Source organism: Brachionichthys hirsutus, chromosome 16 (assembly GCF_040956055.1).
Source record: "Brachionichthys hirsutus isolate HB-005 chromosome 16, CSIRO-AGI_Bhir_v1, whole genome shotgun sequence".
In the NCBI taxonomy this organism is placed as follows: Eukaryota; Metazoa; Chordata; class Actinopteri; order Lophiiformes; family Brachionichthyidae; genus Brachionichthys; species Brachionichthys hirsutus.
Window position 1 is genome coordinate 7,083,004 of NC_090912.1, and position 16,661 is coordinate 7,099,664.

The 16,661-nt window shown below is 47.1% G+C and overlaps 1 protein-coding gene across 1 annotated transcript; it reads right to left on the reverse strand.

Moving 5' to 3' along the window:
* Positions 1 to 604: 604 nt before the first annotated feature.
* On the reverse strand, positions 605 to 15,863 carry pdgfab (platelet-derived growth factor alpha polypeptide b). Its single transcript, XM_068749911.1, has 6 exons — positions 15,801 to 15,863; positions 14,703 to 14,799; positions 10,261 to 10,395; positions 9,037 to 9,227; positions 2,239 to 2,365; positions 605 to 940 (listed from the first exon to the last, which is right to left on the reverse strand). The coding sequence occupies exons 1-6, from the start codon at positions 15,861 to 15,863 to the stop codon at positions 927 to 929; spliced, it is 627 nt and encodes a 208-aa protein (XP_068606012.1). The 3' UTR covers positions 605 to 926.
* Positions 15,864 to 16,661: the final 798 nt, after the last annotated feature.

Here is a 16,661-nt window from a genome sequence, read left to right on the forward strand (position 1 = left end):
TCACATCTCCATCTTGCACACATATATCCAAACCATATACAAAAGTTTACGTCATTCAAATATGCTGTAATACAATAAGAACATTTGATGACGAGTAATGCATCAACAACAACAACAACAAAAAAGACACTGAGATTGTGATACTGATGTTTACAAAAACTTGCACAACAAAAATCGTTAAAACACATGTTTGTTCTTTCTTTCGTACTGGAAGAGATGGAAAGCAAACGTCCACACCTATAAATAGTTTGTAACTAGCGGTGCTTCTTCCTTCCAAAATTTACAGCAAATAGGAAAAGTCACAGACCGTCAGCTTCTCTTCTTTAATCAGAACAGCCCAAAACTCAAAATGTTTGTCACTTCTAGTCTTTAAAGAAAACACCCCAGATTGTCTTTTTCTCTTTGTCTTGTTCTTTACTTTTTTTCCTTCCTGCGAATGCAAGAGTCTCTTGATCAGAGCAGGTCACGTTTATGCCGCGCAGCTGGAGGCCATCCACCGATGTTTGGGATTCCCAAGAAAATGTGATCCAACTGTTCCATAGATGATTCTCTTGTGGGTCATTTTCAAACAAAGACTGGAAAAATGTTCCGACACAAATCCCCGTTCATCTCTTTTGTAGCCTATTTTCCTCTTCTCTTCTCCATCAGTGGCTTCAGCTGGGTCATTTGTCTGTGTAGTTCATGTACCACAGAAGAAGTCATCATCGCCGGACACGGGTTTTTTTTTTAAGAAAAAGCACCTTTGGCATTCTATTTGCTTTTGTGTGTTGTCTTTTGTTTCGGTCTCTCTTGTCTTAACAGAAAAAGTGTTTGTTTGTTTTTTTAAAGGTTGCAGGGCAGTGGGGAAGAGGACAGAGTAGGTCTCCTGTTCATGGCATCCTCTATTTAGATCCCGCCCATGCTGATGTCCCTTGATCTGATTGGCCTCACCTCACATCCACTGTGGGAGATCAAGAGACAAAGGTTAGTGATGTAATTCTACACAACATGATACATTGATTTCAATTTGAAGCATTTGCATTTTGGATTTTGTGCCCAATTGGATTAATTTGTTCATGCATTCAAATAAATACACACACACACACACACAAGACCCACAATGTTCTAAATCATGTTTCTCCAAGCGTCACCAGTCAAAAAGCCTGTGCCATTTTGTGTGTGCCAAAAATTCAAAGAAGGGGTGGTGATCGGAAAAATTGTGTCACAGTTTTAAAAACAAAGCTCTTTATGAATAAAGATGAGAAGGAAAATAACAAGATGAGGATGTGAAGAAGAAAAGAAGGATGTATTTCAGGCAGTGAAAGAAACCGTGCACACAACCACACACGAGCACAACACTGTGAAACAAAGCACACGTATGTAGTGTCCATGCTCAGTAGAGGACAAAATCGTTAATGCCCCCACTCCCCTTAGCCCTCCCTCGTCTCACACTGATTGGCTGTAACGTGATTGGTGGTGGTGGTGATTGACAGGGACTCGTGTTCCCCTATTTGATCCAGGTGCAGTGCCAAAAGGTGAGAGGACGCTTTAGCCGCTAAAGTCCTACCTGTTCCCTCCACAGCTCTCCATTAAGCTGTGTGTGTGTAAAGACTGCAACTCTATTATGTTGCCAATAAATCCTTGCTGGGCCTTAGCTTTTTAGGTTTCCTTTTTTTACCTTTAGCCCTACGATGGCCTGAAAACACAAAGTTGGGATAGAAAGGAAGGGGTTAAAAAGCGAGAAGCTGGGTTTATGAGACGGAAAAGAGGCACAGCAGACCTGGGGACAGAAGCAGAGAGTGCAAATATATGACACGCTATAAATACTTGAGATGCCTTATCAGCACACATCACCGAGCTTATCTACTCCGAGGGAGAGAGGAAGGCTTCAGATCAAGGCACCTTGCCTATACACCAAGCAGCCTTTGGACAACCTCCCTTAACACACAGACTAGCGTACACTTTCACACACATGTCCTTGTCTAAAAAGGCACAAACACAAGCTTTACAGTTTTGCAATAGCAGGCCACCCCACAGGTGTGTCCGTCTGTTAAGAGCAATCATTGAAAAAGGTCATTCAGTGCAAAGACAGAGAGCGGGAGAGAGAGAGAGAGAGAGAGAGATCACTGCACAGGATGCGTGATGATGATGAGACAGGATCGCTGGACTCATAGAGGTTTTTCTGTAGCAATGCAATGCTAAGACGTCTCCTGTAAGGATGTGACGCAGATGCAAAGTCGGTTCAGTGGTCAGATTTACCTGTTTCTGCATCCGAGTGCTCCACCACATGATGTTGTGATGTGCACACACACTCCAGGTGGTCTTCTAACCGCACAAACACTTCTTTCAGCTTGGGTCTCCTCCTCACATACTCCACCTTTGCTACCTGATGGGAGGAAGTGAGGACAAAAAGGGTTAGCTGTGCTTAGCAACTCCTAAGACATCATTACTCTTTGCCCTGTGCGTGTCATCGCTGAGCGCGCGCCCTTTAGCCCGTCCACTAGGAGGCATGGCGCTGATGACTCTTTCATTAACAGATTTATACAGAAATGCCAGCCGTCGCTTTGCCTGGCTGAGCTTGAAGTGTGACGGCAGCATTCCTCAGGAGCTGATGCATCGAGTTCTCCTAGCTGTGGGTTGTTGATCAGGTGTGTCCATACCGAACGGAGTGTATGACCCTGTCAAAAGCAAGCTCAAACAGTGGGAGAGGATAGATGGAGGATTAGGAGGAGTGGTACGTACCCCCTAAGGCCTAGGGAAAGTTTACTCTGGCAGGAGAAGAGAAACTGGGACCCCCCCCCCCCCCCCCCCGCTAAAGGCCTGGAGCATCCGCATCCAGACAGACACACATGCTAAAGTCTTTTGCCTTGTTCCGACACGTTTCAAACCACATTATTACTTCTTCACGGCTTAGGGAAAGTGTCGCTTAACACGTATTTGCAAAGAAATACAGAATATGTGAACTAATTTAAGCGGAAGGACCTCAGAGCCCCTTCTATCTAACCAATGGAGGAGTTCCTGTCCTACAGTCGAGCTAACACCCGCTCGGTTTAACGCAACAGGGCTGACCGCTGCTTCCCACCCGATAGAGAGAAATGAAAAGCACCGATCCTCAGAGGGTTATGGTTAGGCCATGTTGATTAAAGCTTAGATGAAAGCTGAACGCAGAAAGGTTGCATGGAGGTTATGATGATCTTGTTGTGTAATACAAGGGAGGTGGCGGACCTGCTTTCCCCTTCTCTGATGTGAGCGCCAAGGGCAGGTAACCTTCCTAACCACTGCCCGGGGGCCCTGGGGGCCACATGGAAACAATATCACCTCCTTCACCTATCTCCCTGGTCACTGCAGGAGAGAGGATACTAACTGCACCTTCGCAACAGGGTAAGCAACCAGAGGAGGTATGCCATAGGCAAACAAAAGACAATGGTGTCTGGGTTAGCGGTGTGTTTGGTGTTATCTGCTCTGACAGCAAAAAAGAGTGGGTGAAAGGGCCGGAGCAAGGAAAAGCAGCATCACTCTCGTGTGTGTGTGTGTGTGTGTGTGTAAACAGAGGAGGTGATTTAAGGGAAGAAGGGGAAGTGCTGACCGTGATCATGAGATGACATTCATGTGTTACCTATTAACATTTAGTTTCAGGAAACTGGGGAAATTTATTACACTAAAACTGTCAGGATAGACCGAGAAGCTATTGATTTTCTTTTTTTTTCACTGAACCGAATCAAGATATCGCAGAATATCGTGCTAATTTCATAAAACGCTGATCAATTCGATCAATCTGATAAGAAAAAGAAAAACAACGAGGGAGTAACAAAAGAAGGATCAACCCCGCTGCGGTTGGATAGAAGAAGCCGATGAAGTCAGCGCCCTACACGGCTGGGGCTGATCCTAATGACTAACACACACCCAAAGCCTTCTGGCCAAACAAACAGATATTGGCAGGAGTATAAAGCCCTGGGCCCGCTCTGTGAGAGGCCCCGTGGTAGCTTTCTGTCCTTGCCCCTCACACAACAGGGTTAAAAACACTCCCAGCAGGAGTGACTACACACACACACACACACTTTCATATTTGAATGTGTATATGCATGCTGGAATACTTCTCAGCATCTGCCTTGCCCACTTTGTCAATACTCTCTTTTTTGCTTCCTGTTTCTTGTAAGTTTTGACACGATAGGCGTGGCGTCTCCATTCCGACAATTCTTCCACTTTGCTTGCATAGGTTCTTGTCCCATCCTCCCTTTTTTGTCACTTCTTCACTTCTGTGTGAAGAACACCGGTTCTGATCCAACACAGAGTCAATGATTTCCCACAAAAAAACACACATCAGAGCGAGACCTCATGCCATGATGAGGGGCCCCGCACTCTTTGTATAAATCATACAGCTCTGAACTCCCTAGAATGCTGGGGGCCCTGAGAAGGAGTCCCCTGAGTGGCTCTGGAATGAAATCCAGTCTGGAGGGCTGGGTTGAGACCGGGGGGGGGTTCTGGGAAGCGCACCCCCTTTGGTGTCTCCGCAGCGCTCCATGTGAAGCCGATTGTCTCGGCCGGGCTAATTGGGAATTCCCTACACACGGAGCAGTGATGAGAGCATGATGGAGGGGATGGTTTTACTTTAGTCTTCCAAGGAAAACACAACAAGGATGTGAATGTGCACCGCGGGCCATCATGAACTGGAACAGTAACAGGATTGAGCAAAAATAAACAAGAATGTATGTGTGGAGGGGTGGAAAGAGGTAGCGTGGGGGGCAGTGATTCATTTACAAGGAGAGAAATGGAGCAAAAAGAGGAAGCACTCTGAGCTTGTGCCCCGCAGAGCTGCAGCTAAGAAGCCACGGATAAGTTAGAAAAGGTGCCCGGGAAGAACTCCGTCTCTGTGATTACCTTCTGAAATCAAAGAACAATGGGGGGGGGGGGGGGGGGGGGGCAACATCAGCCAAAAACAAGCCGAGACGACCTGCTCCTGCCCTCTGTTTCAACCCCACATGACACACACACTGTCAGGATGTCAGGTGACATGTGGAGAAGAGAGGAAGCATGGCCAGGATTCATCACATCACCCACAGGCCTGCAATGCCAAACAAGCACTTCGCTGCACACAACTCTCTCCTGGCTTACAATAATATGTCTCCAGATGTGAATATCTATCTGTCCTGGCTCAAACGTTGCGTTTCCCTTCCTCGGCCAAATGACGCAATATCAAATATCAAAAGGATTTAAACATTGTCTGATCTTTATTTCTTCTCTCCAATCTCCAAATCTTCACTAGACACAGAAGTCCAGATGAGACAAAGGCTCGCGAATAGGAAAGCAGTTTTTCGGACTTTAATGAGAGAGAGAACAAAAGAGTAACTAAGTAAACTGCAGCGCAAAATGAAAGAGTGGGAGATGACGCCGTTTCAGGACCAAGACTGAGAGGCTGAGGAGGGAGTGAACAACTATTTCAAATAACAGACAATCAGACTCCAAGATTGGGGGGAGACTAAGCATAGAGAAAGGTTGGAGGGGGGGGTGAAGTCAGAGGGGAAGAACAAAAAGGGAGGGCAGGACAGAAGGAGTAAAGAAAAATACAGAAACGAAGTAAAATATGATTAAAATACGGCTGCTACTTTTCCTGCTTATGCTGATGCATTCCATCTGGCGCGGCAGTAGCCAAACTCTCCGGCTTCTGGCTCAATCGGGACGCTCCCATGGTCTCTGACCTGCACCACAACCCCCGCCGTGCACACCGCACATGCATTTATGCACACACACCGCCTCACCCTTCTTCATCTAGTAGGAGAGCTGAGTGAATCAAAGGGAAAATAATTCACAGCTGCACGGGACTTCAAACGGGGAGGCCCCTCATTCCCATCGGCCCCCTCCTCACCTAATCCACAGGACCCCTCAGCCGATCATAAATCATGCTCACTGTATCACCGTCACACTGTCTTTTATTTATGAAACACCCCGTAAGTCAGGGTCCCGCACAACCGCGGGGCTACAGCTACTGCTTCCCCCAAAGCTAACTTCACTGACGTAACTGCCAGTGTGTGTGTGTGTGTGTGAGAGAGACGGGGTTGGGGCCATAGGGCCACTCCGGGGAGATGTGTGGACCCCCACACTCAGCACTGCAGCTACATCCGCCTGGCCTCTGTCAGCCTCCACTTTGATCGGGCAGCCATCAACACTTCATTTCTCTGCGGCTTGTCTTCCTCTCGCTGCCGCTTCACACAAATGGCCTTTTCCATGTGCTGCGGTGGGGGGGGGGGGGGACATGTAGCATTGAATAGAGCACACACACACATGCAGGCACGCACGCACACAGACACACACACACAAAGGGAACTATTTGGGTTTACACAGATGTGTGCTGATGACCCTATGTGACCCCTTAAATACTTGTACATCAGAAGTTTCCAGTCACTCGACCTAAATTGTGACTTCTAGTGAATGTAAATTCCATTTCCAGCACAAATACATTTTTCTGTACTTATTTTGTGGGACTCAAGGGTATAATTAGCAGCTCGTTTTTTTACTCTCCCCCTACTTTTCATCTGACTTCCTATATGAATCACTCTGAGCTGATAAAGCTGCAATTGGGCAACACAAATAAGAGAACGTTTAGTATTTCCTTCCTCCTACCTCATTTCTGCACCTGTAGGATTGTGAATGAGGACGGGGGTATAATAAAGTTGCAGACGCCTTCTTTACTTCTTCACTGCGGAAGCCTTGAGAGTTCATGAGCGAGAGGTTGAGTGACATCTGCATTATCTGACCGAGTCACAAGCTGTTTAATCAGCCCCATAGGAAGAATACACAGAGATGTATTTAGACACACACACAGAGACTCTCACACACTCACAAGAACATAGACTATAATGTGTGAAAGACTACACACTGATATCGAGATCACTGTATCGCACAAACGTCAGTTAATTAAGAACAGGAGGAATACAGGAGGAGGAGGAGGAGGAGGAGGTATAACTTTGGGATTGTCTTGAGGGAGCAATTAAAGGGATCTCGGGATGATGGAGTCTGATTGAGAATAAATCTTTCCGTTAAGCCTCTCTAATCTTGATGCCATTTTTAGCTACCCTTTCCTTCCCAATGCTGAAAACACAAAAATGGCGATGTGGGAAAAGTGCTTGAGATACCACGACAACAATGATGGATCGATGTGCACAAGTTCAAATGTGCCCGTTCTCTTAAAGTTCCCTCTTTCTTTTTTTTTCAATACCCTGCCACTGAACAGGACAGACTTGTACAGTGCAGGGCCTGCACAGACATGCTCTCTTTCTTTGGGTCGATTGCATGAAAAAGGAAAAAGAGCGCGAGAAACAGAAGAGGGGGAATAAATAAATAAAGGTGCATTTGGACAAATGCATAGTGGCATGAAATGGAAAGAAACACAGTGAATGTGTTCCTTTGCCATCCTTGGCCAGCAGAAGAAAAACAAGTCAGGCCCAGGGTAGACGCGCAACATTTTTAGCTTTCTAATAAATGGAGGGAGAAGCACAAACTGAACCCCTATTCAGACTAACTGCTTAGCGGACGGACAGAAAGAAAAAAAAACTTGGCATGAGACAATGTTTCTCACACACAATGTGGTGAATGTCTCCCGACCAGAGCGAGTCCTGATGGACGACCTTTTCAGGGTTACAACGCCTCTCAGTCCCCCTTGGGCATGGTTGGAACCACATGGAAAGATGCCTCCCCCCCCCAGTGAAACCCTGCCCACCACCCCTAAAGATCCCTCTTAGGTCTGTGTGCTGATGTTGTCCTTGGTGTCAAGAAGGGGACACAGACAGAGTCGCATGGCTCATGGCATTCCAGGAATAGCTGAATCAGCCTTTATTGCATGTTTTCTGTCACCGTCAGTGTCTCTCCATCCATCCATCCATCCATCCATCCTCATCACTGAGATTGCAGGCAGAGCTAGCATTGAGGATGATAGACACTGACTGAATGGCAGCGGGACAGATGGACAGGCTTGCATGCAGACAGACCGACGCAGACTCAAACTGTATATCAGATCTTGACTCCCTTGCCACATTATGAGTCAGCATTTCTAACCATAAACCCTGTGCCCTGGACCCAGTGCCCTGGGCCCTACAATGGGCGTCTTGTCAGCCTTACTGTCCCTCCTTCAAGACTAAAACCGGAGGTCAGAGAGAAATTCCTCCTATCCAAACTGAAATCTGCCTGACTCCGGGCCAAAAGGGAGGCAGGTGGGGTCGGTGTTTGTTTCATTACTCGGCCGATCCATTGAGACGCTATCTTTAAACCCCTGCATGAGGAACAGGAGAGAATGCAATGTTCCAGCGGTGCCCATGGCCAAGCAGGAACACAATGATTAAAGAGAAGAGACAACAGAGACTCAAACGAAACACATATACAGTCGGAGTGTTCCAGGCTGTCCTGTTTATCCCCAGTTGTCTCTTACTCTTACAAAACAGAGGACATAACTCCCATACCTCCAAACAGGCTGGTGCACCGGGTAAGAGTCTGTAGTGTAAATACAGCAGAAATACGACTCAGATCTGGCGCCGGTGTCTCCTATGATGCTGAACAGCGCATGATTTGAAGCTGTCAATGCCAACAAGCCCCAGAGAACCCCCTTCAGTTCCTCTGTTACAAACAGCAGAGCCCAGAGGAATGGCTAACCGGAGACACCCGGACGTTCTCAAGGTACAGGAGGCTGTCCCCTTTCTCTTCAATAGATCCTGGAGCATCTGCCTCTGTTTGACCCTACAAAGGATGTCCTCTTGCCAAGCATGAAATGGAGTGATGAGGGAGGAGGGTGGCGATTAACGGTAATAGAAAGAGCGAGGGGTGCAGAAGAATCAGGTGGCCACAATCTGGTTGTGGGCCAGGGAGACTCTGGTGAGATGTGAGGAGTAGATTGAAACAAGAAGACGCTGCAGAGAGAAGAGGGAGTGGGGTTGGAAAGGAGCTTGGGGGAAACCTCTCCTTGCATTTTCTTACCAGGTGAGAGGGATACTGGTGCGCATTTGTGCTTGAAGAATAAACGAGGTGACTATGACATACAGTCTGCAGACATTCTTTGCTGCTGTGTCTTACCTTAACGGTGCGGTGGTGCTTGCGCGAAGGGTGACAGCGCATGTTGCTTGTGTTGCAGCAACCCGTGCAGCGCTTCACCTCTACACAGGGTGGCCATATCAGGAAGTTGGCAGACGTGGGATCCACTTGGCTCCTAGGAATTTCGTAGATCACCGTTCGCGTCTTACACACCGCTGGGACCGCCTCCTCCACTGAAAGAAGAAAGAAAAGGTGAATGTGAGGAGTGGTCTGCGTCTTACATTCATCTACTGGTCATTATTTGATGACTAACTTGATGTGGGAGTCCTACCAAAGATCACACCCACCCTAAAGGCTGTTAGGAAGAAAAGCTTTGGGATGGAGTCAGGGAAACAGACAGAGACCATTCCTTTGTTCTGAGCTCTGTCTCGGGTTAATGCAGTGTGACTGAGCCTGAAACCCTTTATGTCTGCTGCTGGGAAATCTAAAAATGGCCTTTGACCTTGTTTTCCATGTAGAAAGACGAAGGTAGTAAGGTTCACCCTGGGAGTGACATTCTGACAGTTCGTCGATCCTAAAGGTGTATCCGAGCAAGATGTATCGCCACGTTGTAAAAAAGGCACATGAAGTATAAAACGCGGAGGCTTCTGTGTTCGGCTGCCAAAAATCACACTGTGATATGAATCCAGCCACTTTATTTTGCATTTCTTTAAACACTGCACTCCTGGAAGGGATGTGAAGAGCACAAAGAAAATCTTAATACACATTGCACGCAGCGTGGCATTCTCCACACCTTGATCAGATATCATGCCGCATGGTGTTATATGAAGAAATCTGACTGAGAGCTTGAACAAGCTACAACCTGAGCCCTGAATGCCTGGAATTTCCATGCTGAGGGATATATTTCTCTCCTGGCGCGTGTCTCTTAGATCTGCAAGCCTCTGGCCAATTAAAAGGCTTCATCTGAGGAGTTCCTGTCAACTTAATACACCAGTCTCGCTTTTCATGATTTCTCAATTGCCATAAATACCAGGTAGATGCCTTCATTAGAGTTCACTTTATCCACGAAAGGGCCACATAAAAGCCACTATTAGCTCTCTTTGACATTAGTGTGCAGCCAAAGGCTTCTACGACGGGGCTATTTTTGGGGCAATCGTGACACGGCGATGAGTCGTGCCAAGCTGTGATGTATATATAGCACCAAACGATATGATGATGCAACCTCTGAGCTGCTCAGTGGATTGCAAAGCACTCATTCAGTCTTACCGATGCTCCTCTTGCGTCGGCTGTGGAGCTGGGAGCTCTTCAAGTCGTTGTAGTAACCGGGGTGACGCGAGAAGTTCTTGTGGTGGTTGTGGTGCTTGTGGTGCTTTGGCCCCTCGATCACGTCATTTCCCGCACCTCGTCAAAACAGAATCCAGCCATATTAATAATGTCACACAGAGAGCAGCACAAAAGCAACCCAACCAATAAACTCCCTATGAGTATGTCAGCCACCGCTGCAGCTGTAACGATGTTGAATGAGTGATGACTAAATCGGTTGACCTCAAGAGAACAGTGCATGGTGGCCCATCCACAACAAACAAGGTTAGTCATACGACCGCAATGGCAGCTTCCTCCTAATTTGTGTGCTGAGTGTGTTTCGATTCCCTGAATGGGCTTACACTTCCCTTCAGCGTGCTGCCTGGCACACAAGGAAGGCATGAGGGAGGGCGACTGCTGATGATGACACAATTTGAGGTAAAGAGGTCAGAGTACACAACGTACAGGCGGTACACAACGTACAGGCGGTAGGCAGAGTGGTACACAAGCCTCTGTGTATTGTCAAGATTTTGTCTGTCAGCATCATTTGCTCACTTACCTGAACTTTCTCCAGCATGAATAGCGTATCTAGAGTCAGATGAGTCAGCGTCTTTCAAAAACAACCAGCTTTCACAGACTAAAGCGGTCATTTGACAGGTGGTGCTCTGCAGCCATTATCCCTGTACATAATTAGCAGTTGCATGTCTCTCTTTTTAAATGAGATGTTTGCTTTTTTAATCTTTCGCGGGTTGGAAAAGTACATGTTTTTTTTTTTTTATGCCAATCTAATATAACCAGCTCAGCTTATTCACAGTCATGGTCCTCTGATAAAAACCTGCCTGTTTTGGTCTCCACCCAGAATACAAGGTGAATTACAGAAGAGTGCCAGAGCAGCAATAAAGCGATAAAGGTTGTTCGCAGGTTACTGCCCTCTCCCAAAGACCAGAGTCTGACTGTGTTTGCTAAGTGGGTGGGTCTGCCTGTCTGTAAGTACGGCACACTCGACAATGCAATCCTGTGCACTTAACATAAACACCCAACTCAAAACGACACAAACTCCTCTCGTTATCCTCCTATAACATGCTAAAACCCAATGTACACCGCTAGAACAAAGCCGAGCCATAGGCAAACACATTCCACTCATCTGACTCCTTTGTGCTCCGACCAGAGTCATCTGAAGGGATTTCCTCTACCTTTATATTGGCCACCGCTGGGATTGGATGTTTATTTGCTTTTTAATATCCTTTTTTTTTTTTTTTTTGCTGTAGGTATAACCCTCAGTGAGATTCGGAGGACACACCTTAGAGTCAGTAGGATAGCCAGTGATCTAGAACCAAGTCCACAGAAAGGGCGTTTTTACTGCAGCTGATGTCTGGGACTCACAAAGAGTTAAGATATCAGTCTGCCACAAGGGGCATACGGAGAGAGACGTGACATGTAGCCTGGGTGGAATCATTTGAAGCTGTGGCTTCCTTTCAGATCTCCCATGCCCATCCATCGCTTCATCTCGCCATGCAAGGGAGGTCATCACACTCGAAAAGATAGAGGACATAGATAGAAGACCTCTCTGTTGGCTTTGCTTCATACACTGGCAGGAGGCACAAGGAGGCTACGAGGGTATAATCAGGCAGGTATATGCAGAAAATATTAGGCAAGACATTAGAAAGTCAGTAAAGAAAGTGTCTTTGGGAAAGAAAAAAAAGGTGGAGGCAGTAGGCAAACAGGAGTGAGGGGCTTGTTCCTCCGTTGGTTCCAGGTGACTAAGAAGCACCAACACACCCTGAGCGTTGTCAAACAGAGAAAAGACAAAATAGCACAAGAGACAGTCTCTCTCCATGAATTAGTCTTTGTATGACTCGCATCATTAACTAAGAGTCTCCACTCCCTCCCTTTACGCCTCCTCTTCTTCTTTCTCCCTTTACTTGTGCAAATAGCTCACATGTCGTTGACTTGTTGTAATGAGTGCCTCCAAAATTCTCTCTTTCTCTGTCTGTTTCTTCTCATTGTTTCTTTTTTGTCAACAGTTGCATGGTTCAGTTGACAAAGCATTAGTTTAAGACGTGGGGGGGGGGGGGGCAACAGGTCCTCCTTGTGGATGACAGAGCAAGCAGGAGGCACAACAATTACATTTTTCAGAGATTGCAGGTTCTCGGGAAATGCTGTTAACCTTGCTGGAGGCAAACAGCGTGTCAGAAACAAAGCCCATTGCACAGCTTGCGGCCTTTCCAAGTGAAGTGTAGCAGGAATACAACCTCCAGAAACCTCCTGCTCCCTCCTCTGACTTTGCCCCATGCTAAGAGTCAGGTTCCCTTTTCTGTCAAAGTCCTTCACTGGGAAAGATAAGAGCAGGCAGCCAGGCTGGGGGGGGGGCTAAGGAGGGAGACAGTGATAGAGAGGAAGAGAAACGAGGAGAGGAGCACCTCAGGGGCCATACGGCTATCTGCAGATGGCAGCGGGGTCATCTCATCTGTCAGCCAGAGCTGAAGAGACCCTCCTCGCAGGACGTGTGCACACAATCGCACAACAACAAACACAAACCCACGCCGAGCAAAGTAGCACTAAATGGAACACATGGCTGCAAGATAAGATGTTCCCAGTAATCCTGACAGGTATGTCCTTGCAGGCTGAATTATATAATAAGTGTTTTTAATTCTTAAAAAGAAAAAAAATGGGACTTTCTTTTACATCCAGGAAACACAAACCCAATGCGTTTATAGATCTTCCAGGTGCATATAAAGTTCCTATCGGCTCATCATCTCTCCTTTCCTGGTTGGCACGCGGTGCCATGTACAGTTCGGCCTATGTAGCTTTACTGTCCTGACATCTGCAACAAAAGCTCTGAACATACCCCTCTGTCTTTTAACGGGCCGGCCGGGGCAGCCAAGCTGTCCCTCAGACAGATTTATGTCCTCGTAATAATAATCAACCTACTACTGTTACCCTGTGAAACATTCCTTTGTTTGAAAGAAAGATATGGTAATTAAATTATAAACACCTCTTCTCGTGCCAGAGGCAGTCCAAGGATCTATTCTAGGCACAGCGTAAAGCGGGGTGATCAACGCTGGGGGGGGGGGGGGGGGTACAATTGATTTGAAAGTGGATTAATAAATCAACTTTGGTGATGATGAGAGGGTGTTAGTTCTAAATGGCACATCCATCAGAGAAGCGGTTGGGCAGACGAACCCTTGAGACTTGATAGAAAGGCCGGTCCGTACGTTGCTTCGCTTGATAAAAGTTTTGAAGTTACTAATGAGCTGTGACCAATATGAGGTAATCTACATCATTTGGGACCCTTAAAGTAAACGTTGTAATTGCCTATTTCCGTCAAACAAATCTATAGGATGGAGCTCTGAATGTGATATATGGCAATAGGCCTGTGTAAATAGACGCTCGTGTGAAGGCAAACAGCTTCTTCCAGCATACCCCTGTAACTTAATCTAAGACAGTTTGAGATGGACAAGTCCCCTCGACTGCAGAAGCAGCAGCAGCAGCACCTCAGAGAACCCACCCGACCCCACGGGCTGCTTGTCTCCGTTTACAGGGCAACACGTGAGGCTGACTGGGCGCTTTAAAGCCAGTTTACTGCAACAGCTGACAGAACATGCACTAAATGTGTGCCAGTGAAAGTCCATCTTTGACACATGCGTACAGTAAACACACCTATATCATAGTTACTGCATTAACACGCGTGCATGCCATGGTTGAGTTGGCAGCGCCCCAGGGTGCACAGGTCCCTCAGTATGTCTGGATTCCAGCAGCCGTAACTTCCCTGTTTAATATGGTCTCTGACAGCACCAAAGGAACAACGGTTCTCACCAAATCTATTCCAAAATCCCTTTTCTATAACCACTCTATCCTTCGCTCACGCCTAGCCCACCTGGCACCGAGCAAGACGAGTGGACGGACACCTGTTGCCAGTCGGTCCCTGTCTCAAACTCATCCATGTTGGTGGAATGGAGCTGGGAGAGCACAGGGTGAACCTGTACCGCACCATTCTAAATCCAAGTCCACTTCACAGGAGGCTCATCTGAACATCAAACATCAGCCTCGCCCTGTGTCAGGTGTTGTGCACATGTGGATCCATTAATGATGACTGAGCATATTTCAGCTTTAAAGAACCAGAGGGATTGAAAGATTTCCAGTCATGACTATCTTAGATAAGACCACTGCGTGACTTAAAGTCATAGCTATTTGAGTTGATCCCTAAATCATCACGCATTGTCTCAAAAAAAAAACGAAATTCCAGATACAAGATAATGATAGTCATGTGACTAAAAAAAGAGGGCTATATTTGAAGTGTGATCAAAGGAAATTAATGCAAATGGCTTTATGGTTGTGTTGCATCAACAATGGCAGTATCATATGTGTAAAAACTATGAATAGAGGTATCAAGAGGCAGAATTTACCTACGGAGTCAAGGTCCAGTAGCCGCTGGAGGTCGCTGATGCTGTGGATTTCACTGTGGGACAGTCTGTCGATCAGCTCCTGGGGAAACTCCACTTCCTTTAGGGGGCGGGGTGACGGGTAGGAATCAAAGAGGAGATGGGTTAGGAATGAATGAGCCGATTCGGTGGCAAAAAAAAAGTTTGTCAGACAATCACCGGGAACGATGCGCCACACAGATCGGCCCTGTCGCTCCAGTCCCGACGCATGCACGGGGAGGTCGTAACCGACCCCCCTAATTATTTAACAGATTTAAATTGTCTGGCTTGGGTAATGATCGTGGGAAATCAATATGAATAATATAAAATGAGCTATGAGATGGTTTTAAATAAAGAGTATCTGTAGAAACGTCGACAGACTCGAATCGTCTCTGCAAATCTTTTCCAAATGAAATCCCTGTTTTCTAACGGAATTTGAGAACGCGTGGAAGTGCGTCTCTCCTCGGTGCACTTGTTGCGGTCCTGGAGTTGAGCAAACCGTGAAGCCTCGCAGGAGCAGCGGTTATTTATATCGCCCGGAGCGGTTCCCATGAAGGCGCTTAGTCCAACAAAAACGTCTGCCCACTTGGCTCAGACTACAAACAGATTTGGCACAAAAAGCCAAAAATAACTGCGACGTGCGTCCAAGTGCCGACGCGACGTTAGTTGTCAAAAGCGCGTAACTCACTGGCCCTCATGGTGAGAGGGACTGGTGCGTTTGTTCCATTTGCGTCATTAGAAGGGTAGATTTGATCTTATCTTAAAAAGCTTCAGAGTCTAAAATAATCTATTTTCTTTCGTATTTAAAAAGAAAAAGAACAAACAGGTTGGATCCGTCTATTCAAAATAAAAAATTAAAACCCTGCTATGAATTGTGTAGTCTAGAAGTTTCTAATCCTATCTTCTGGGCCTTTCTGCATGTTTAATCTAAGCAGCAACTTGTGTTTGTTAGATGCCGTTGAAATGCGCGCTGTGTGCGCTGCGCACCCTCGCAGGAATAAAATCACGCACCACTGCGGGCCACCGTTCATCCGGCCCCTCAGCTCCCATGGCTGCGTGGAGTCTCTGCGTGGGTAACTTTACCTCAGAGGTTGCCAGCAGCAGCAGATACGTCGTCCACAGCAGGAAACACAGCGCGGCTCTCATCTCCCTTTAATTCAGATTTAACCCCTTGCAAGAGAAACGCGCTTTTCTGTGGGAGACGCAGAATCGCTCCTGGCCCCACAGGATCCACAACCATCCCCTCGAGGGAGAGAAACCGGGTGTCAGAGCTGCTTTTAACTGTTAAAAGCAGAGGAGGCTCGAAGTTGAAGTCTTCTTATTCACACTGGACCGCGTCCTCGGGAACAAGCTCCGCGCATAGCTCCTCACGAGCAAGTGGGGCAATCCCAGTGGACGAGTTTGACGCGCATTGCACTTGTCCTTCCCACTCAAACGGGCCGTCAAACTTCAGCCCGGTGAGCTGAAATACGTCTTAAAATAAAACCGAAAAAATTAGACGCGGCGGCTGTGATTTAACAGTCCTAAAATATTATAATCCAAACAAGAAGATCCTCTCAGGAAATCACGAGGGAGGAAGTTGTCCGTGTCGCGCTGTCCACAGACTGTCTTGCAGGTACTTTGGCTGTGCGCGACTCAGGAGTGAATGGAGCCAGAGCGCGCCGGAGCCGCTGGATATAGCGCGCCAGCAGCTCCGTGCCAGTTGCGCCTCCCCTCTCGTTTGGGCGATCGTGCATCTATTCAGCAAAGGCGAGCTGGTTGGCTGCTCGGATGACTTAAGAACTCAAGAGCATGTTCCCATCCTCCCCTCCGCGTGTGTGTGTGTGTGTGTGTGTGTGTGCGGGTGCGTGTGTGTGTGCGCGCCCCTGAGCAGAAAGCCCATTCAAAGATTCATGCTGCTCATGAAGTTCTCACAACTTCTCAGCCTTTAATTTTAACAGTTGG